This window comes from Hemibagrus wyckioides, linkage group LG04 (genome assembly GCF_019097595.1).
Source record: "Hemibagrus wyckioides isolate EC202008001 linkage group LG04, SWU_Hwy_1.0, whole genome shotgun sequence".
Taxonomy (NCBI): Eukaryota; Metazoa; Chordata; class Actinopteri; order Siluriformes; family Bagridae; genus Hemibagrus; species Hemibagrus wyckioides.
Genome location: NC_080713.1, coordinates 4,771,199 through 4,792,490, shown reverse-complemented (window position 1 = coordinate 4,792,490; position 21,292 = coordinate 4,771,199). Strand labels below are relative to the sequence as shown.

The 21,292-nt window shown below is 39.2% G+C and overlaps 1 protein-coding gene across 17 annotated transcripts in view; it reads left to right on the top strand.

Moving 5' to 3' along the window:
• Nucleotides 1-21,292, top strand: part of LOC131351896 (ryanodine receptor 1-like) — a 97,551-nt gene that overhangs the window by 49,426 nt on the left and 26,833 nt on the right. For 11 of the 17 annotated variants that reach the window (XM_058387593.1, XM_058387592.1, XM_058387589.1 and 8 more), the window contains 30 exons: nucleotides 13-107; nucleotides 177-312; nucleotides 1,887-2,070; nucleotides 2,160-2,268; nucleotides 2,390-2,510; nucleotides 2,607-2,776; nucleotides 2,918-3,138; nucleotides 3,753-3,843; nucleotides 3,936-4,076; nucleotides 4,166-4,326; nucleotides 5,854-5,932; nucleotides 6,043-6,132; nucleotides 6,220-6,357; nucleotides 6,447-6,524; nucleotides 6,631-6,706; nucleotides 7,119-7,242; nucleotides 8,549-8,664; nucleotides 8,754-8,821; nucleotides 8,911-9,032; nucleotides 9,360-9,409; nucleotides 11,100-11,160; nucleotides 11,817-11,943; nucleotides 12,072-12,180; nucleotides 12,264-12,345; nucleotides 12,483-12,613; nucleotides 13,770-14,090; nucleotides 15,020-15,260; nucleotides 15,832-15,919; nucleotides 16,052-16,144; nucleotides 17,445-17,459. In XM_058387593.1, coding sequence (XP_058243576.1) covers nucleotides 13-107; nucleotides 177-312; nucleotides 1,887-2,070; nucleotides 2,160-2,268; nucleotides 2,390-2,510; nucleotides 2,607-2,776; nucleotides 2,918-3,138; nucleotides 3,753-3,843; nucleotides 3,936-4,076; nucleotides 4,166-4,326; nucleotides 5,854-5,932; nucleotides 6,043-6,132; nucleotides 6,220-6,357; nucleotides 6,447-6,524; nucleotides 6,631-6,706; nucleotides 7,119-7,242; nucleotides 8,549-8,664; nucleotides 8,754-8,821; nucleotides 8,911-9,032; nucleotides 9,360-9,409; nucleotides 11,100-11,160; nucleotides 11,817-11,943; nucleotides 12,072-12,180; nucleotides 12,264-12,345; nucleotides 12,483-12,613; nucleotides 13,770-14,090; nucleotides 15,020-15,260; nucleotides 15,832-15,919; nucleotides 16,052-16,144; nucleotides 17,445-17,459 — 3,638 coding nt within the window. The remainder of the gene's footprint in view (nucleotides 1-12; nucleotides 108-176; nucleotides 313-1,886; nucleotides 2,071-2,159; nucleotides 2,269-2,389; nucleotides 2,511-2,606; nucleotides 2,777-2,917; nucleotides 3,139-3,752; nucleotides 3,844-3,935; nucleotides 4,077-4,165; nucleotides 4,327-5,853; nucleotides 5,933-6,042; nucleotides 6,133-6,219; nucleotides 6,358-6,446; nucleotides 6,525-6,630; nucleotides 6,707-7,118; nucleotides 7,243-8,548; nucleotides 8,665-8,753; nucleotides 8,822-8,910; nucleotides 9,033-9,359; nucleotides 9,410-11,099; nucleotides 11,161-11,816; nucleotides 11,944-12,071; nucleotides 12,181-12,263; nucleotides 12,346-12,482; nucleotides 12,614-13,769; nucleotides 14,091-15,019; nucleotides 15,261-15,831; nucleotides 15,920-16,051; nucleotides 16,145-17,444; nucleotides 17,460-21,292) is intronic. The other 6 variants (XM_058387595.1, XM_058387590.1, XM_058387607.1 and 3 more) reach the window with 1 other exon arrangement.

Here is a 21,292-nt window from a genome sequence, read left to right as displayed (position 1 = left end):
CTATTTGTTCAGGAATGCGTGGATCTACACCTCTGGATGTAGCTGCAGCTTCCTGTATTGACAACAACGAGCTGGCTTTAGCACTGCAGGAGCAAGACCTGGAGATGGTGAGATCATTTTGCATGCGAATTAGTTTCGCAGATGGAAAAACTCACAGTGTTAATCTTCGCTGCTAGGTGGTGACATATCTGGCTGGATGTGGCCTGCAGATGTGCCCCATGCTTTTGTCTAAAGGTTACCCAGACATCAGCTGGAACCCCAGTGGCGGAGAGCGCTACCTGGATTTCCTCCGCTTCGCTGTGTTTGTTAATGGTAAGCTGTTTCCTTTCACCTAGTTTCCTTTACACAATTTATAGATTCTGAATCAGCACTTAATACATGAGCATTGATATATTGTAATAATTTGGCAAATTCGTAGCTTAGCCATTCCACTACTTATACAGTGAAACCTCGGCATATGAGTGCCCTCCCTTGGAGATGTTCTCCTTAAAAATTACAATTTTGCAAGAAATTTGCAATGGACCGAACCGAACCGAATGTCGGCCAAGTTGCACGCACGTCTGGGAGCCGTTCAAAACTTGTTAGCATCAGTGGAAAGTCAAGCGAAGCTAGTTTACGTATTTTACAAATTATTTTCCAGTCAGTGAAAGCTGTTTGGATAGAGTCAACCCACGATACCGACGTTGCCTTCACCATGCGTTCACAAGCTAGGTGATTTTCTGCGCGTTTTTTTTGTTGACAGATTGGTGGCGTGGGTGGTCTGTTCTATTTTTAGCCCAAGCTTGGTGGCACGACTTCCTGTGAGGACCCTTGACATGGAATGCTTGGCTTGGGTCAGTTCTTTGTATGCAGCCATACAGTTTACATACGCTTCGTATTGGCCATATTGGTCACATTTTTAGGTGGCTGGAACGGATTATCTGCTTTTACGTTATTTCTTATGAGAAAATGCGTTTCGTAATACAAATTTTCATCTTAAGAACTCCTGAACAAATTAATTTCGTATGCTGAGGTTCCACTGTACTTGAATGCTTGCTTTTGATTGGTCAGTAGGTGATGATGCTCTGAAACTTGTTCCGGGTGCAGAGTTTATATAAATGCACTCGTTCCAATTTAATAGCTTTTTTAGTAACAGCTTAATACAGGAAACGAGAGTTAGCTTCAAGAGGATGAAGAAAGACAGACGAGGGAAGAGCTAATTAAAGCTGCTCTAGCATAAGTGAGAACAGGAGATAATTTGTTTCTTCTGCAACATTTACATACGGATAACGGATAACGTACAGATTTCAGCATTTAATTAATTAAACCTTTTTAAATAAGCAAATTGCTGTTATATAAAAAGAAATGAATGACTTCAACACATGCTGTTATAAGAAACAATCAACTCTGAATCTGATCACACTACCGCTAGTTAATTTTTTAAGCATTTTTACCAGTATACTGCCATTGGAAATCGACTTCTGGGGCATTTTCCATCAGTATAAACAAAGGAGTGATGTTCAGGCTGTGATCTTGATATAAAACGAGTCTGTTGGCTTTCAGTGTGTTTTAGACGTGTGTTTCTCCCTCTGTTGGAGAACCTTACACAGAATTTTACTGGTTGAAGATCACATTTGAGCTGCTTTTTAGATGAACAAGCACTTGGAGCATCTCAGAGAGCAGAAATTGGTTCGATATCAACATTTACTTTGAAGATATGTGGAAAAAATATCCCGTTTAGGTCTTTTTGGAACTTTTCTATGAATATATTGCCCCAAGATGTTCAATGCTCAACATGGGGACAACAAAACAGTTAACTTCAGTCAGCCTTTCTGGAATAGTGTATAAGATCACTGGATATGTAGTTTGTTATATTCATGATAATAACATTAAGGTGTCCTCTATAGGTGAGAGCGTTGAGGAGAACGCTAATGTGGTTGTACGTCTGCTCATCCGCCGTCCTGAGTGCTTTGGCCCCGCCCTGAGAGGAGAGGGAGGAGCTGGACTGCTGGCTGCGATGGAGGACGCCATTAAGATCTCTGAGGATCCAGCCAGGGATGGTCCAACTCCGAAAAAAGACAGACGCTTCATGTACTTTATTGTTAAATTTCATTGCACAATACCTGCTGACTTTTCTTTAATAAAAGATTTCTAATGAAATACATATCGTTATTGTTCAGGTTTGGTGGAGAGCAACTGGAGGAGAACAGGGTGCATCTTGGGAATGCTATCATGTCATTCTACTCGGCACTTATTGACTTGCTGGGTCGCTGTGCCCCTGAGATGCATGTAAGTGAAATACAACGTACGCATTTTTGCTCAGAAATTCTGTAGTCAGTTGAACACAAAATAATGAAACATTTTAAGAGATACAGAAATTGTAATTATTTGGTTTGTCCATCGTATGTAGTTGATCCAGGCTGGCAAGGGTGAGGCTCTGAGAATCAGAGCTATCTTGAGGTCTTTGGTTCCTATTGAAGACTTGGTAGGAGTCATCAGTCTTCCTGTGCAGATCCCAAGCTATGGAAAAGGTATGCTAGCAGTATACAGTGTAGGAATGTTGAAAATAATTTTTCTATTTTTAATATTCATTCTGGTGCCTTCTGTAATGTTTATCCTTTCCATAGATGGTCAGATCGTCGAACCCAAGATGTCTGCCAGTTTTGTCCCAGACCACAAGGCCTCCATGGTGTTGTTCCTAGACAGAGTTTACGGCATCGATAACCAAGACTTCCTGTTGCACGTGCTGGAAGTTGGCTTCCTCCCGGATATGAGGGCCGCAGCATCTCTGGACACGGTAAGCTGTTGTTCATTTCATGACATATCAGAGGCACAAGTACATCAACAGCATAGATGCTTCCATGGAATGTGGATATTCTGTTTGCCCCAGGGTTTTTTTCTAGTGAAGTTCCACCACACTGTCTGTATTGGTCTTTAGGTGGCATTCAGTACCACAGAGATGGCCTTGGCCCTTAATCGTTATCTGTGCTCCGCCGTACTGCCGCTTCTGACCAAGTGCGCTCCTCTGTTTGCGGGTACTGACCACCGTGCCATCATGATTGACTCCATGCTGCACACCGTCTACAGACTGTCCCGTGGCCGTGCGCTCACCAAAGCTCAGCGTGATGTCATCGAGGACTGCCTCATGTCCTTGGTCAAGTCAGTAATGCTTCTGTTCTTTACTCGGCAGCCTACAGGACGATCAATAAACTGAACAATAGGATTTATTCTCATGTATCTTGTATTTATTACACTGTAATAATATGATATGTGATATTAAGTGATAATGATGGTGAGGATAAGTGATAATAAGTGAGCTTATTTCTTTTGCCCAATTGATTTGAATACTGAACTCATGTTTAGAAATTTTCAGAAGCTAAATATAAAGTGTATTGAAGGATATTTTTATGGCAGCGGATGATGTTTAACCATCTTGATTAACTATTATTATTACTACAGTGTATAACATTATTATTACTACAGTGTATAATGTTATTATTACTATAGTGTATAACATTATTATTATTACTACAGTGTATAATATTATTATTATTACTACAGTGTATAATGTTATTATTACTATAGTGTATAATATTATTATTATTACTACAGTGTATAATATTATTATTATTACTACAGTGTATATTTATCTCAGCAAACAGTATTTATGAAAATAGTTGGTATGTATAGTCATTTTTGAGACAGTTTAGCATTTTCCGTGTTAGCAGCATAGCATCAACTCGATGTCTTGGCTTGCTTGTTTGTTTTTTCAGGTACCTGCACCCATCAATGCTGCAGCATCTGTTGCGTAGACTCGTATTCGATGTGCCGATTCTCAACGAATACGCCAAGATGCCTCTGAAGGTACGGACGCTCGTTTCTTCGCTCATTTTTGCACTCCATTACTCTTAATGATTACATATGTGGTGACTCTTTCATTGTTTCTCGTATCTCAGCTGCTGACTAATCACTATGAGCGTTGCTGGAAGTACTACTGCCTACCCAACGGCTGGGCAAATTTTGGCACCACGTCAGAGGAGGAGCTGCATCTCTCACGGAAACTGTTCTGGGGAATCTTTGAGTCTCTAGCGCACAAGGTACAACGCGTAAGCATGAAAGCGAGCTTTGAGAAAGGTAACACAGCCATGGGCATCTGCTAAGTCGAGCTTATTGAATGTTTTGACAGAAATTCGATGCAGAGTTGTTTAAGATCGCTATGACATGCATCTGCGCCATCGCCGGTGCCATTCCTCCTGACTATGTAGACGCCAGCTATTCTGCAACAGAGAAGAAAGCCACAGTTGATGCTGAGGGCAACTTTGATCCCAGACCTGTGGAGACTACCAAGTGAGTGTGTTCCAGAATTAAAAAAGTGCCAAGGATTTAAAATAAGCCATTGTTAAAGAAGCAGTGCTGCATGTTTACACTGATCTCCAGATCTGGACTACAACATCTGCAGAAACTCACTTATAATGAAGGTCTAAGGAACAGTGTGAGAGTCATAAACATTTAAAATCATTCATTTGTTCATTCATTCATTCATTCATTCATTCATTCATTCATTCATCTGTTCCTTTATTTGTATGTGCATGTGTTTGTTTGTTCGTTTATTCATCCATTCATTCATTTGTTCATTCATTTTTTGTTCCTTAATTTTTTCATTAATTCACTTATTCATTCATGCATCTGTGCATTCATTTATTCATTCATCCATCCATTTGTTTGTTCATTCGTTTATTCAGTCATTCATTTGTTCATTTGCTTGTTCATCAATTCATTCATTTTTTGTTAATTTTTTTGTTTATTCATTAATTTGCTCATTTGTGCTCCATCATTCATTCATTCATTCATTCATTCGTTCATTCGTTGATTAATTCATTTGTTTGTTTGTTTTTGTTTGTTCAGTCATTCATTTGTTCATGTTTTCATTTATTCATTCATTCACTCATTCATTCATTTATTCATTCATTCATTTATTCATTTGTTCATTCATTCGATTATTCTTATGTGTATTTGTTTGTTTGTTTGTTCATTTTTTCATTCATTCATTTGTTGATTCATTTTTTTATTCCTTAATTTTTTTTATAAATTCATTAATTCACCTATTCATCCGTCCATCTGTTCATTCACTTATTCATTCATCCATCCGTTCGTTCGTTGATTGTTCAATCATTCATTCATTCATTTGTTTGTTCATCCGTTTGTTTGTTAATTTTTTTTTTTGTTTATTCATTAATTTGCTCATTCGTGCTCCATCATTCATTCATTCATTCATTCATTCATTCATTTGTTTGTTTGTTTTTTGTTTGTTCATTCATTCATGTTTGTTCAATTTTTTCGTTTATTCATTCATTCATTTATTTATTCATCCATCTATTCATTAATTAATTCGTTTGTTCATTCATTTGTTCGTTTATTCATTCATTCATTTGTTCATTTGCTTGTTTATCCGTTCAATCATTTGTTTGTTTGTTCATTTTTTTGTTTATTCATTAATTCACTCATTCGTGCTCCATTGTTCATTCATTGATTAATTCATTTGTTTGTTTGTTTTTTGTTTCTTCATTCATTCATATGTTTGTTCATTTTTTCATCTTTTCATTCATTCATTTGTTTGTTTGTTCATTTTCTTTCATACATTCATTAATTCATTCATTAATTTGTTTGTCCATCTGTTCATTCTTTAAGTTGTTTGTTTGTTCGTTCACTCGTTCATTCATTCTAGCCCTTTTCACCCGTTGTGTTTATTGACTAGCTCTACAGTTCCTATAATAAATAGATTTTGTCCCTACCCTTCCCTCCTTCCCTTATTTTCTCCACATATTTTAAAGAAACATCTTCAAAATCTCCTTTAATGCTTGTGTGTCTTCACAGCACCATCATCCCCGAGAAACTAGACGCCTTCATCAACAAATACGCAGAGCACACCCACGATAGGTGGGCCTTCGAGAAGGTTAGTCACATGACCTCAGATCTCACCTGAAATATTTAACTCTTTTTTTTTTTTTTTTAAATAAATAAAACAACAGAGTGTTATAAAAAATAAATGTCTTCTGTGTTCAGATCCAGAATAACTGGACCTATGGAGAGACACTGGACGAGATTGGGAAGACCCATCCTATGCTCCGGCCTTATAAAACCTTCTCTGAAAAGGTCTGAATGCATGCAATATGAGTATTATAATCATACAAAGTCTGTTGAGTATTTTGCATCACGAGCGTATGATCTGGCTATAATCAGGATAAGGAGATCTACCGCTGGCCCATCAAAGAATCCATTAAAGCCATGCTGGCCTGGGAGTGGACTTTAGAGAAAGCTCGGGATGAGGGTGAAAAGATTGAGAAAGCAGCCACGCGGAAGATCTCGCAAACCGCTCAGGTAACTTTCTGATAAAAAGAAAACAGAAGATAAGCTATCAAAACATTGCTGTAAAAGTCCAAATCTGGTGTGTTTGTGTATCCCTGCAGGCTACTTATGACCCTAGTCAGGGATACTCGCCCCAGCCTGTGGATTTAACCACCATGGCTTTGTCCAGAGAGCTGCAGGTATGGAATAGGATCAAACCATTATATACGTATCAGTATGAAATATATACGTATCAGTACTTTAGTTCTTGGTTGAAATTTCTCTGTATGCTTCTCTAATCTTTAGTCTATGGCGGAACAACTGGCGGAAAATTACCACAATACCTGGGGCAGGAAGAAGAAGCTGGAGCTTCAAGCCAAAGGTGAGGTCTAGAGGCTAGATTTATTTATTTTATTTTATTTTATTTTATTTTATTTTATTTTATTTTATTTTATTTTATTTTATTTTATTTTATTTATTTTATTTGACAAATAAAAAAAATAATCTCCTGTGCAAATATTCTGATTTTGGAGGATTTGTTGTATCCAATCGAGCCTTCTCTGAAAATTGGTCAATGTACAATACACCATTACTGTGACCACACACGGTCCCTGACTATAAGACCGTTTGAGGCAGAAGTGTCTTTCTCAGTTAGCAATATACACAGCTATGGTCTTCTTTAGTTCTGTGTTGTTTTATGTAGCACCATGTACCTGGAGGAACATTGTTTTATTTCACCTGACTTTAGCTGAAATTACTGATAGAAATCAAATCATACTGTAACATTCCCTCAGGTGGTGGAACCCATCCTCTGCTGGTCCCTTATGACACTCTGACGGCCAAGGAGAAAGCCCGGGACAGGGAAAAAGCCCAAGACCTGCTGAAATTCCTCCAGTTTGAAGGCTATGCTGTTACTAGGTACAGTCTCACTGTCTGTTATAAAACTTGATTTGGTCATTTTTTTTTAACCCCCTAATTGCCCTTGGGGTTTTATGGGGAATTATGATCTCCTCATCATGGCACCTGTTAGTGGGTGGGATATATTAGGCAGCAAGTAAACATTTTGCTAGACCACTGGATCAGAGCATGTCCAAAACTGCAGCTCTTGTGGGGTGTTCCTGGTCTGCAGTGGTCAGTATCTGTCAAAAGTATTCTTTAAGTCCTGTAAGTATCCTTTAAGTTTTGTCCATGGAGGCCCCACCTTATAACTTGCAGGACTTAAAGGATCTACTGTTAACAACTTGGTGCCAGATACCACAGCACACCTTCAGGGATCTAGTGGGGTCCATATCTTAATGGGTCAGGGCTGTTTGGACAGCAAAAGGGGGAGCAACACAATATTAGGCAAGTGGTCATAATGTTATACCTAATCAGTGTAAATAGCTTTTTAAATAAAACATAACCCCAACCATAAAACCCTAAAGTGACCTTAAAGTGACCTCAATATTATCCAAAACAACCACACCAGATGAATGTTTTTTATGTGTTTTAAACAGCTAAAACAGCCAGGGGTCAGACTGACCACCTGGAACACTGACACTGTGGACACTGTGGACACTGAAAACTGAAAACATATTATCATGATCATTTTATGTTTACCTGATTGTCATTAAATCAGGAAAAGTCATTAAATATGAAGCAAAAAAATATGTTAAACATATTTAGAGACATAGTAATAGGGGGTTAATATTATAGGAGGATAATAGGGGTTAAAAAATCTTTTGATTTGTCCTTCTCTCTTTCTTTGTCTCTGTTGCTCCCTCTCTCTCTCTCTCTCTCTCTCTCTCTCGCTCTATCTCTCTCTCTCTCTCTTTCTGTTTCTTTCTCTTTCTCTATGTCTCTCTCTCTCTCTCTCCCTTTCTTTCTCTTTGTCTCTGTCTCACTGTCTCTCTCTCTTTCTCTCAATCTCTCTCTCTCACTCCCTCTCTCTCTCTGTTTCTTTCTCTTTGTCTCTGTCGCTCTCTCTCTCTCTCTCTCTCTCTCTCTCACTCCCTCTCTCTCTCTCTGTTTCTTTCTCTTTGTCTCTGTCGCTCTCTCTCTCTCTGTCACTGTCTCTCTGTCTCTGTCTCTCTCTCTCTCTCTCTCTCTGTTTCTCTTTGTCTCTGTCTCTCTCTCTCTCTCTCTCTCTCACTTCCTCTCTCTCTCTGTTTCTTTCTCTTTCTCTTTGTCTCTGTCACTCTCTCTCTCTCTCTCTCTCTCTCTCTCCCCTCTCTCCCTCGTGCAGGGGCTTGAAGGACATGGAGCAGGAGATCTCCTCCATCGAGAAACGTTTCGCTTACGGCTTCCTCCAGAAGCTTCTGAAGTGGATGGAGATCGCGCAGGAGTTCATTGCACATCTGGGTGAGTCTCAGATACTCAGGATGTGAAAACATACGCAGTTTAGATGGATATCAGTTGATATGTGTGTGTGTGTGTGTGTGTTAATCCAGAGGCTGTTGTGAGTAGTGGACGAGTCGAGAAATCCCCTCACGAGCAGGAGATCAAATTTTTTGCCAAGGTGACACAACTTCCGTTTTCTTAATTAGCGAAAATCATCGACCCATGATCACGTCAATTAAAAACTCCTTTCCGGTCATTTCTTTTTAGATCCTGCTGCCACTGATTAACCAGTACTTTAAAAACCACTGCCTCTACTTCCTTTCCACTCCCGCTAAAGTCCTGGGCAGCGGCGGTCACGCCTCCAACAAGGAAAAAGAAATGATTGCCAGGTAATTGACCTCTAACTGCAAGAAGACTACACTGCATATATAGGATGATACGAATCTTTAATGTGTGAATAGACTATAAAGCTGTTACATGATAAAGATGCATCTGCTCCTTGTATACTCTTCTGCCTCTGGTACTCCATGTGCCCCAAATGCCCTGTCTTTTTTCTGTCTCCTCATTGTTTTACTGGACCATATTAATTCCTTCCCTTCTGTTTTCATGGCTCGGAACTTCACCCTCTTTCTTCTCCTCCCATCCTTTCTCCTTCTTTTCTTTCATCTCTCTTTTCTTCCCCCTCCCCCCTCTCTCTCTCTTTCTCCACGCCTCAGTATCTTCTGTAAGTTGGCTGCTCTAGTGAGGCACAGAGTTTCCCTCTTTGGTAAGAAACCAGCGTTAAGGGTTTGATGCCACTGGCCATCTCTCTTATCCTAATTCGTACTAGCTTCCATTTTGCTTTTCCTCCTTCCTTTCTCTTCCTTTTATAAACACCCCTCCTCTCTCACACACTCTCATTGTTGCTGTGGCCTTGCTGTGATTTGCCGTGCTTCGCTTAACTCTTTGCAGCTGACTTGAAGATAAAGTGAAGATAACGTTACTTTAAAAAGATCTTTTAGAAACCCGTAACGGACAACCGGCTCCAGTTTTCTTTGCAGTATTCAGCATGTGCTTTTTCATCGCAACCATTGTGACCGTAGTCATTGTCAAGCAGTTACTTTAAACCGTTTCATAACGATCATAGGATCAGAGAGCACAATGCTGTCCAGTTCTCCTCACATCCATGACTGCACTCCGAAAAATGAGCATAATAATTAACGGTGCGTTGATACTCATACTGTTATCTGGTATTTCTCAGATATTAGCCTCAATTATTCATATTCTTACTCCAAAAAAAAAAAGCAAATACTCTGATTTGATAATATTTGTCATAATAACCTTGTGATAATATTTCAGTCCATCCAGAAATGAACACAAAGTCAAACAAACCTATTCCTTAGATATTCAGAGGATCATGCAATTTTTAAAAATCATCATGTGACGCCATCGCTTCGATTCACGCATATGGAGTACAGCTATGATATACAGCTAAGTCATTAAGTACACCGATCAGGCATAACATTATGACCACTGAGAGGTGCCGTGAATAAGACTGATGATCACCTCATCATGGCACCTGTTAGTGGGTGGGATATATTAGGCAGCAAGTCAACATTTTGTCCTCAAAGTTGATGTGTTAGAAGCAGGAAAAATGGACAAGCGTAAGGATTTGAGCGAGTTTGACGAAGGGCCAAATTGTGATGGCTAGACCACTGGATCAGAGCATCTCCAACACTGCAGCTCTTGTGGGGTGTTCCCGGTCTGCAGTGGTCAGTATCTATCAAAAGTATCCTGTAAGTTGCGAGGTGGGACCTCCGGGACTTAAAGGATCTGCTGCTAACATCTCGGTGCCAGATACCACAGCGCACCTTCAGGGATCTAGTGGAGTCCAAGCCTCGACAGGTCAGGGCTGTTTTGGCAGCAAAAGGGGGATGTTATGCCTTATCTGCGTATGCGTCTTCACTTATAATATATATAATAATAATTCTACCAAAACCAGAGAATGGAATAATGCAGCGAGCTTGTGCGCTTTTAAAATCGTTATAAAGGCAAGATGTTTATGGACAAAGTGTATGCGTTGTTTATGGCCGTTTTTTTAATTGGGTCTATAATAAAAATAATAATAATAACCAACAAACAAGCAAACAAACAAATAAATAAACAGAGAAATAAATAAATAAATAAATAAACAAACAAATAAATAAAGCAATAATAATAATAATAATAATGTTTTCATTGTATAGTGTCTTTCTGACACCAGAGGATGCTTAGTGACTTGGCATGGGTAGATCATACTGCCAAATGTTTTCTACTAATCAACAATTTAACTCAGAAATTTAAAAAAGGCACTAATTCTTACACTAATCCTGATTTGAACAGTATGATTATGAGCTCAGTGAAATAATATAAGCTTCATTGCTGTGTTAATGGAAGCTGTACATTTGACTTGTGTTCATGGCATGTGTTGTGTACAGGAACTGATGCTTCAGCAGTGGTAAACTGCTTACACATCCTGTCTCGCTCCCTGGATGCCAGGTACAGTGGAGATGAGTTTCAAAATACTCACAAATATTTATGTACACTGACTGTCCACTTTAATAGGAACACACACACACACACACACACCTGCTTATTTATGCAGGTATCCAGTCAGCCAAGCATGTTGTAGCGGCACTATGAATACATTCATCATGCAGAAACAGATCAGTTCACGTTCACGTCAGACGTCAGAATAGAAATAAAAATAGATTTTAACTGTGGCACTGTAGTTGGAGCCAGATTGGCTGGGTTGAGTGTTTCATGAACCTGCTGATCTGATGTGATTTGATACAAAACAAAGACCCAAATGAACATTAAAGATTGTGTGAGCAACAGGTCCTGAGAAAAAGATTGGCTCAAGTTGAAAGGGAAAGGTACAGTAACTCATACAATCACTCTTTACATCCGTGGGGAGCATAAAAGCATCTCAGCACAAAACAGGGACAGTTAAGGGTGAGTGTTCCACAAGAGCAGAAGATCATTTCAGGTTCTTCTCCTAGAATCTGAGACTGTCATGGGCACAGACTCAAACTGGACAGTTGAAGATTCTCTTACTGAACAAAACACTTCTCTGAAAATAGCCAATTGTGAAGCGTCAAAAACCCAAGCTGACAACAAGAAGCAGCGAACTAACTCTCTCTCTCTCTCTGCAGGACTGTGATGAAATCCGGACCAGAGATCGTCAAAGCAGGCCTCCGTTCGTTCTTTGAGAGCGCTGCTGATGACATCGAGAAGATGGTTGAGAATCTTAAACTGGGCAAGGTGTCCACCAAAAACCAGGTGAAGAAGATTATCCACCAGAACAGACTCCTATGTTCAGTTAAAGCAACACCATCATACGTTTCCTGTGATACACACCGCTAACTCACTTATCTGCTACACTACACACATCTTTCTGTCTCTTACAGGTTAAAGGTGTGTCCCAAAATATTAACTACACCACCGTCGCTCTGCTGCCGGTGCTCACGTCACTCTTCGACCACATCGCTCAGCACCAGTTTGGCGATGATGTCATCTGTAAGTGCCAGTCAACTCACTCTTAGCTTAAACATGTCGCTTTATCAAAGCTCATACTTTCTTCTCGTCCTTCTTTCTTCCAGTGGACGACTTGCAGATATCCTGCTATCGGCTTATGTGCAGCATCTACTCTGTGGGTACAGTAAAGACCCCCCATGCTGAAAAGTGAGTGAAATCTCCAAGCTTTTATGCTTTACTTGTCAGAAATGTATCCTCTTCGCTCAAGCCGCATGAGGTTTGCGTATATTGTGTTGTATTGTATATTGCATGTGTGTAATAGTATGAATTTGTGTATTTTCCAGGCTGAGGCCTGCTCTTGGGGAGTGTCTGGCTCACTTGGCTGCTGCTATGCCTGTGGCTTTTCTGGAGCCTCAGCTCAATGAGTTCAACACATACTCAGTCTACACAACCAAGACTCCAAGAGAGAGAGCGAGTGAGTAGCAGTTCCCTTGTCTTGAATCAATCACACTTTCAAAATAAAGGTTCTTTATGGTTCTGTGTGGAACTCTGAGGTTATGGGGAAAAAAGGTTCTATGTATATCCTTTGGAGAGCAAAGGAACGTTCATATTAAAATGGTTAAATGGTAAGCTGAAACTAGTGCCATTACCTTTAGCAGTTTTTATCTCTATGTAGACATATATTTTTCAGTCTAAAATTTCTATTTTTAAAGTTCAGATTCTAATTTTATTAGTCACGTATACAATTATATATATACATAGTATGAAATGTCGTGGAATGATTTTAATGACTGTCCGTATTAAAAAAAAATCGAGTCGTAAAATGGCATTTCAAATAAAATAAAGAAATAAAATATATTAAGGAATAAAGGAATATGAAAAATAAAATAAGGAAGTAAAAATAAATATAAAAAATAAAACAAATAAAAATAAAGAAATAATAAAATATATTTTTTAAAATAATTAAATAAAAAATATTCACACTTAAATAATACTTTAATAATTTAAATAATATTAAATTAAATAGTAAATAAATAAATAATAATATTAAATATTCATATATAATTTATGACATTAAACTGAAAGATTTTCACAAAAGGGAGGAGTTTTGCTGTTATCATTACTGCAGTTTTAGAAATAAAAAGAGGAAAAAGTGCTTAACAAATGACAATACGATGTTTCCATAGTTACAATTCTCCCCTATTTCCCTCTGTAAATATAAATTTCATATTAAACTTTATCATTTTAATTCTATTAATTTTTACATTTTTATTTTTATTCATTTTTAAATTTTTTATATTTCTGTAGAGCTGCTTTGAGACAATGTCCATCGTTGAAAGCGCTATACAAATAAAACTTAAATGAATTTATGTATCTAGAGATTTAATTAATTAATCATTTTGTTATGATGGTGTTCTTATGCCGTGTATTTGATGTCACGTCATTAGAAGTTTGCAAAAAGTCTGGTAATAAGCAAAAGTTAATAATTAAGGCTCTGGAAAATCAGCTTGAAAATAGACTTGACTTTTAGAATTTATTGTAACTAAAAATGGAAGAATATTGAATAACATACTTATAGAGTAGACCTTTATTCGTTCTGTACCTTGAGATTTCTCCTCCTTGTTCTTTAGTCCTTGGACTCCCGAGTCAGGTGGAGGAGTTGTGCTTGGACATCCCAGAGCTGGACGTGCTCATGAAAGAGATCGGTGACCTGGCAGAGTCTGGAGCTCGTTACACTGAGATGCCGCATGTGATCGAGATCACTCTGCCCATGCTGTGTAACTACCTCCTGCGCTGGTGGGAACGAGGGCCTGAGAACTTCCCTGAGCTGGAGGGCCAAATCTGTACTGAGGTCACTTCTGAACACCTCAACCAACTGCTGGGCAGCATCATGAAGATCGTTGTCAACAACCTGGGTATCGATGAGGCCTCCTGGATGAAGAGACTCGCTGGTTAGTGTGTCACACGAGTTCAACCTTATTTCTGTTATACACTGATCAGGCATAACATAACGACCACTGACAAGTGAAGTGATTAAGACTGATGATCTCCTCATCATGGCACCTGTTAGTGGGTGGGATATATTAGGCAGCAAGTCAACATTTTGTCCTCAAAGTTGATGTGTTAGAAGCAGGAAAAATGGACAAGTGAGCGAGTTTGATGAAGGGCCACTGCAGATACCACTGCAAATACTGACTACTGCAGACCTCAAAGTTGATGTGTTAGAAGCAGCGTATTTGACAAGGGCCACTGCAGATACTGACCACTGCAAACCTCATAGTCCGTGTGTTAGAAGCAGGAAAAATGGGCAAGCGTAAAGATTTGAGTAAGTTTGACGAAGGGCCAAATTGTGATGCCTAGACGACTGGATCAGAGCATCAGCTCTTGTGGGGTGTTCCCGGTCTGCAGTGGTCAGTATCTTATCAAAAGTGGTCCAAGGAAGGAACAGTGGTGAACCGGTGACAGGGTCATGGGCGACCAAGGCTCATCGATGCATGTGGGGAGTGAAGGCTGGCCCATGTGATCCGATCTAACAGACGAGCTACTGTTGTTAAAATTGCAGTTAATGCTGTTTAGAATTATTAAGAAGTTAATGCTGGTTCTGATAGAAATGTGTCAGAACGGGGGGACCAACACAATATTAGGCAGATTATATATATATATATATAATGTGTGTGTGTTTGTGTTTTGTCAAATTGCATATAAACATTTACTTAAACATTTTAGTACTGAATTTGAGAGTTATGCTACTCCCATTTTTGTTTATTTTTGTATAACGATCTGGTCATATGGTGACACGTTCTACGTCACTTCTGTTTATCAAGTAGAATAAAAGTCACAGAAGTTATTTATCTTCTTGCTCTTTTTCTTTCTCGCTCAGTTTTCGCCCAGCCCATCGTTAGCAGAGCCAAGCCAGAGATGCTGAAGTCTCACTTCATCCCCACTATGGAGAAGCTGAAGAAGCGCTCAGGGAAGGTCGTAGCTGAGGAAGAGCAGCTGCGAATGGAGGGCAAGACGGAGGTGAACAGCGAGGAAGGAACGATCCGGGATGAGTTCGCTGTGCTCTGCAGGGATCTGTACGCCCTTTATCCGCTGCTCATCCGCTACGTGGACAACAACAGGTGAATATGGACAACTATAGCTAAAGTTGTTACACTGAAACCGCTATCTATTTTATCTATTTTTAGCTAAACTGTGCAAGTAGTTAGATTTTTTCAGCATATGCTTTTTTAAAAGTAATATATATAAAAAAAAAAAGGCACATACAATAAAGCTAAAAATAAAAAATGTAAAGGAATAATAAAAAATAAATATTAAATAATAAAATGAAACAAAGAAATAGAGAAATGAATATCAAAATTATATATATATATATATATGTAAATTATTTGCCTAGTTTTTCCATGTGTATGTCGTTTTGTTATTTTATTAATAAATCCCTAATTTCTCATTTTATCCCTGCATTTCGGTCTGTATTTTATACCTATGGAAAAATCCCTATCCTGACAAATTGAGGGTTAAGGGCCTTGTTTAGGGGCCCAGCAGTGGCAGCTTGGTGGACCTGGGATTTGAACTCACAACCTTCTGATCAGTAGTACTTCTGAACCCTAATTCTGTACGCTTAGGTTAGAATCAGATCACAACGTCAGCGAGTGACACCGAGCTGTAACTTCATATCATGTGTTTTTAAAGAGCGAGATGGCTAACCTGCCCTGATCCTGATGCTGAAGACCTGTTCAGGATGGTGGGAGAAGTTTTCATCTTCTGGTCGAAATCTCACGTGAGTCTACATGCAGCCGTTCGTCTCGTCTAAAGACGTCTTGCTTTTTTTTTTTTTTTTAATCATAATTTCCTTACAAATGGTCATCTACAAAGCTGTCTACTGTTGTTTGTGCTTTTCTGACCTTTGCAGAACTTCAAGCGTGAGGAGCAGAACTTTGTGGTGATGAACGAGATTAATAACATGTCTTTCCTCACCGCTGACAGCAAGAGCAAGATGAGCAAGGTGAGGGCTTTTGACGAGTTTTGTAGTTCTCAGAGCTAGACATCTTCCTCCTCGACATTGTTTTTTATCATTCTTCCCTTCATTTTTCTTCCTTTGCATACCATGCCTTGCATAAATATTCACCCCCCCCTTCCCAAATAATGAAGTGAGTTTGTTAAGTCAATTATGTTTGCAAAATTATTTCCAAATGAAAAAATCTAGAAGTTTTTATAGACATGAAATCAGATACAGTGGAACCTCGGCATATGAAAGTCATCCTTTACGCCTTAAGAATTGAAATTTTGCAAGAAATTTGCATCGGCATACAAAGCATTGTCTCCGCCTAAGTTGAGCGTACATCCGGAAGCCGTTCAAAACTTGTTAGCGTCAGTGGAAAGCCAAGTGAAGCTGACCGAAGCAAGTTTACGAATTTATTTTTAGTCAGCGAAAGCTGCTTCGAAAAAGTCAACCCACGATACCGACGTTGTTTAAAAGCTAGGTGGTTTTTCAGGCATTTTTTATTGACAGATTGTTAGCGTGGGCGGTCTGTTCTATTTTTAGCCCAAGCTTGGTGGCATGACTTCCTGTGAGGACCCTTGACATGGAATCCTTGGCTTGGGTCAGTTCTTTGTAAGCGGCCAAACAGTTTACATACGCTTCGTATTGGGAATATTGGTCGTATTTTTGGGCGGCTGGAACGGATTATCTGCATTTACATTATTTCTTATGGGAAAATACGCAATTTCGCGTAATATACAAACTTTCACCTTAAGAACTCGCCTCCAGAGCGAATTAAATTCGTATGCCGAGGTTCCACTGTGAAAGTAAATGCAAAGCTGTTCTCTGTAAGAGAATGGACCTAAATTATCCATCAGGGTTCAATCTTTAAACATATCACAGACCACAATCTGGGGGGGGGTAAACTTTTGCAAGGCACTGTTTTCACAGATATATTGTTTCTGTTAGCCAAATAGAATTTTCTTATATATTCTGCTATTTACTGCAGATTTTTAAAGTGTACTTATATACCGTATGTTTAATGCTGTACATTTTGCCTCAGAAATGTAGCCCAATTATTATCAAATTATTTCTGTTAACTAAAAAAAAAAAAAAAAAAAAAACAGCATAATCGTCAACTGTTTATTATTTATTATTATTATTTGCTCGCTTTATTCTAAGGAAAATCTTGTCACTGTCAGAAACAGCAACTTTGTTTGGTCTCCGTCTTTTGTCTGGGAAATACACACGAAGCCGGGATATTAACGTTGAATTCTGTATGTGTGTGTGCGTTCTGTCCTGGTGTGGACGCCGGGTTCTCTAGGCTGGGGATGGAGAGGTCAGAACACACTTCTGCACGACAAAAAAGCTGTGCTGTTTCGCATGGCACCACATCGCCGAGGCTTTCTATCAAACTTGCACACACACACTGGCACATCAGGAAAAAAACACCCACACACACACACACACACATACACACACACACAAGCTTATTGAAAATCCACAGCGATAAAGCTGTAAGTCTGAACTTATTCTGTGGACAAATTCTTGACATATGGTAAAAGCCACATTTGGAGAACTGGTTGGATGCCAGGGTGTGTGTGCGAGCAGGCGTTTGAAAAAGCATTTGATGAAAGTTCTCAGCTCTAGTTTGCAGGATCAGGATCATGGCACTCTGTTCAGCTGCTGGTTTTGCTGCTGGGTTTGAGTCCCATTTCCCTGCCAGTGAGTTGATGAGTTTGATGGGTTTGCCACCTGCTGGATCTTGTTTGCTGCAGATGGTTGCGGTTTATCTCTTTTCTTATTTCTTTCTTTCTTTCTTTTTATTTATTTATTTTTTTCAGTTCTTTCCCTCTTGCATTTTCTTGTTTGGTGGTGAAGCTTTCTTGCAGGGTTCCCCATTGATCCTCTGATCTTTTTAGCCATTCTTTATACCAATACCAACACATCATTGCCCATCGTTCATAAATATTTTGTACATCGTGAGTGTGGCATCATGGGAAATGTGGGTATTTTGTGGAGGGGGTGGGCATGACTTTACAATTTCATCCCATTTCTCATCTGATTACTGACCCCCCTTCATTCTAATTCACACGAAGCCTTGTACTTCTGAAATAGCTTTCAATCTGAGTTTATTGACGTAGATTGTAGATTATTTGTAGAACACTTTAGCTGGTCTCCGTATCATAGGAATTACACACGCACATAGTTGTTAGGATTTCATCCATCATACGCTGTCATGAGTTGCCGCGACGTGTTTGTTAGGTTCGTATACATTTGGACAACGCTGAAATACCACAGGTTATAGACAGGAGGTGAAATTAAATTATGAAGAGAATGATGTACTGTAGGAATCCCAGTACATTTTATATAAGGGAACAAAATAATTTTGATAACTGAAGGTTCACATCAAACACAATTGTGTTATTCCCTCACAGATGGAAGGAAGGAAGGAAGGAAGGAAGGGAGAGAGGAAGGAAGGAAGGAAGGAAGGATGAGAGGGAGGAAGGAAGGAATGAAAGGAAAAAAAGAAGAAAGGAAGAAAGGAAAAAAAGAAGGAAGGCAGGAAGAAGGGAGGAAGAAAGGGAGGGAGAGAGAGGAAGGCAGGCAGGAAGGAAAAAAAGAAGGAAGGCAGGAAGGAAGGAAGGAAAAAAAGAAGGAAGGAAGGCAGGAAGAAAGGGAGGGAGAGAGAGGGAGGAAGGAAGGAAGGAAGGAAGGAAGGGAGAGAATGAGGTAGAGACAAAGATCAACTTGTAGCAGAATGATGGGGAAGAGAAAAGCATGGAGAAGTGAAGGAGCTGCTCATGATCTGAAGCACTTCATCCTGTAATGAGAAAAGCAGCAGGATGAATTCTGAAGCCTGTGAGGTTAAAACATCTGCACGGATTCAGCCAAATGCTTCCAAACTCATTACAGGTGACCTGAAGGACACTTTGAAACCGACCCACGACAACGGCAAAGAAGTGAAGAATGAAGGGAAGAAACCAAGCTTCTGTGTGTCACAGATTTCAGCCAGTCATGTACCGCAGAGGATGTGCAAGAATTTATGATTATGTTTCAAAAAATTGGTCAAATATTAAAAGTGCTCTAGAGTTGAAGTTAAAGCTGAAAGTCGGGCTGTGTCCAAATATTTATGCACCTGACTGCATGTCCTGTTGTGTAGCAGTTAATGATTCAGTGTTTCATACAGTGGAACCTCGGCATACGAATGCCCTCCGTTATGAACTTTCGCCTTAAGAAGAAATTTGCGTTTGCAAACAAGGCATTTTCAGTGTACAAACGAATCGAGCCGGACGCCGGCTAAGTTCCGTGTATGTCCAGAAACTTTTTTGCTTCAGTAGGAAGCCAAGCGAAGCCAACTGAGCAAGTTTACGATTTTTTTCCCAGTCAGTGAAAGCTGTTTGGAAAGAGTCAACCTACGACACCAACGTTTCCTCCTGCATGCGTTCAAAAGCTAGGTGATTTTTCGGGCGTTTTTTTGTTGACAGATCAGTGGCGTGGGCGGTCTGTTCTATTTTTAGCCCAAGCTTGGTGGCACGACTTCCTGTGAGGACCCTTGACATGGACATGCTTGGCTTGGGTCAGTTCTTTGTATGCAGCCATACAGTTTACATACATTTCTGATAAATACAGATTTTCGCCTTAAGAATTCAAGGTTCCACCGTAGTCGTTTCTCCACACCATCAAAAAATAAGTTGACTGAATATACAGTGCCCGTAAATTTCCATTTTTAGTTGAGTCAAACAAAAGGGTCGCATTGGAATACAAACAAACGGTCTCTCCCTCATCAGGGCTCTCACTTTCTTCCTCTTGATAGGCAGCTTTTCATTCTTACAGAGAAACTGCCTGTCCTGAAGGTTTGTCCAGTGGCAGTAACCATAATGTTACAGCTTTACTTCTGAAGCACTGGAGACTCCTTCCTAAAATGTTCTATAAATTCCATACAGAATCTCCTCACAGAAAGCTTCACCATGTCAGTCGTTAAATTTCTTAAATATTAAATATTGACATCACTCTGTAAAGCCCTGTGTACATTGTTAACGGATCGATAACGAGTGCATTGATGTGCACAAACCTAACTATTTTAGAGATATGTGCTTGAAAAGAAAATAAATGGCCGTGGTGTAAAATATCTTAAACACTGGTCGCAAAACTCATGACAGCATTTGCCATTTTGCGGAAGACCTTCATGTCAGTGTTACTACACAGCATTAAAGTTTTCCCTAGATGATGATGATGATGATGATGATGTCACCCAACTCACCCTTATAAAATGTCTTTGGGCTTAAATAGTCTTAATTTATGGAGGCTTGAGAATCACACGCTGGAGGACGGTCATTAGCGGAGCGTCGCTTGCAGTGATCTCCTCCGGTCTCGCCTCGGCTAACACACATAAGCACATGCTCACACGCACACACTCACGCAGCAGCAGATAACAGTCAGCAATTGGGTCCTGCATCTGCAGCAGTGGACTGCATGTGTGTGTGTGTGTGTGTGTGTGTGTGTGGGTGAGTGAGTGAGAGGCTTCAGGGTGAAACAGAAGACTCCTGTAGCCTGCTGCTTGTTTTTACGTGTGCTGTGCAACTGCACAGGGCAACTAACACTGGAAAATGTGTCACGTGTGAAGCAACACTTCTTTTAACCTACCCCTAACCTCCACTGCCTCTAATCTGCACTTCTGCCACTGCACTACACTCTTTACTGTAATGAGTTTTAATCTTTAACGTTTGCCTGACTTGGTGCATGGTGTTACTCAGTAACACTGATCATTTCCCCCAAAATCACAAATCACCCCCATTACTTTTTGCAAAATAATAAAAAGGGGAAAAAACGAACATGAAAATGCCACATGGTACAAAAGTTTTAAAATGGGCGATGTAGAAATGTATTCAATTCTATTTGTCTATTTGAACTATATTCAGATAAATTAATAAAAGTAAAAATTTTTAAATTGTCATTTTCCTTCATCGTTTTTTTTTTTTTCTTTTGCAATTTGTTACCAAGGTTTAACGAAGGTATAAATATTTGACAATTCAGTATTTTTGTTTTTTATATTATTTATTATTTTATATTTGTATATTTTTTATTTTTTTTAGCCATTACTATTTTCATGACAGAATTTTTATCTTTTAAACTTTCAATAATAATAATAATAATTAAAATTTATTATTA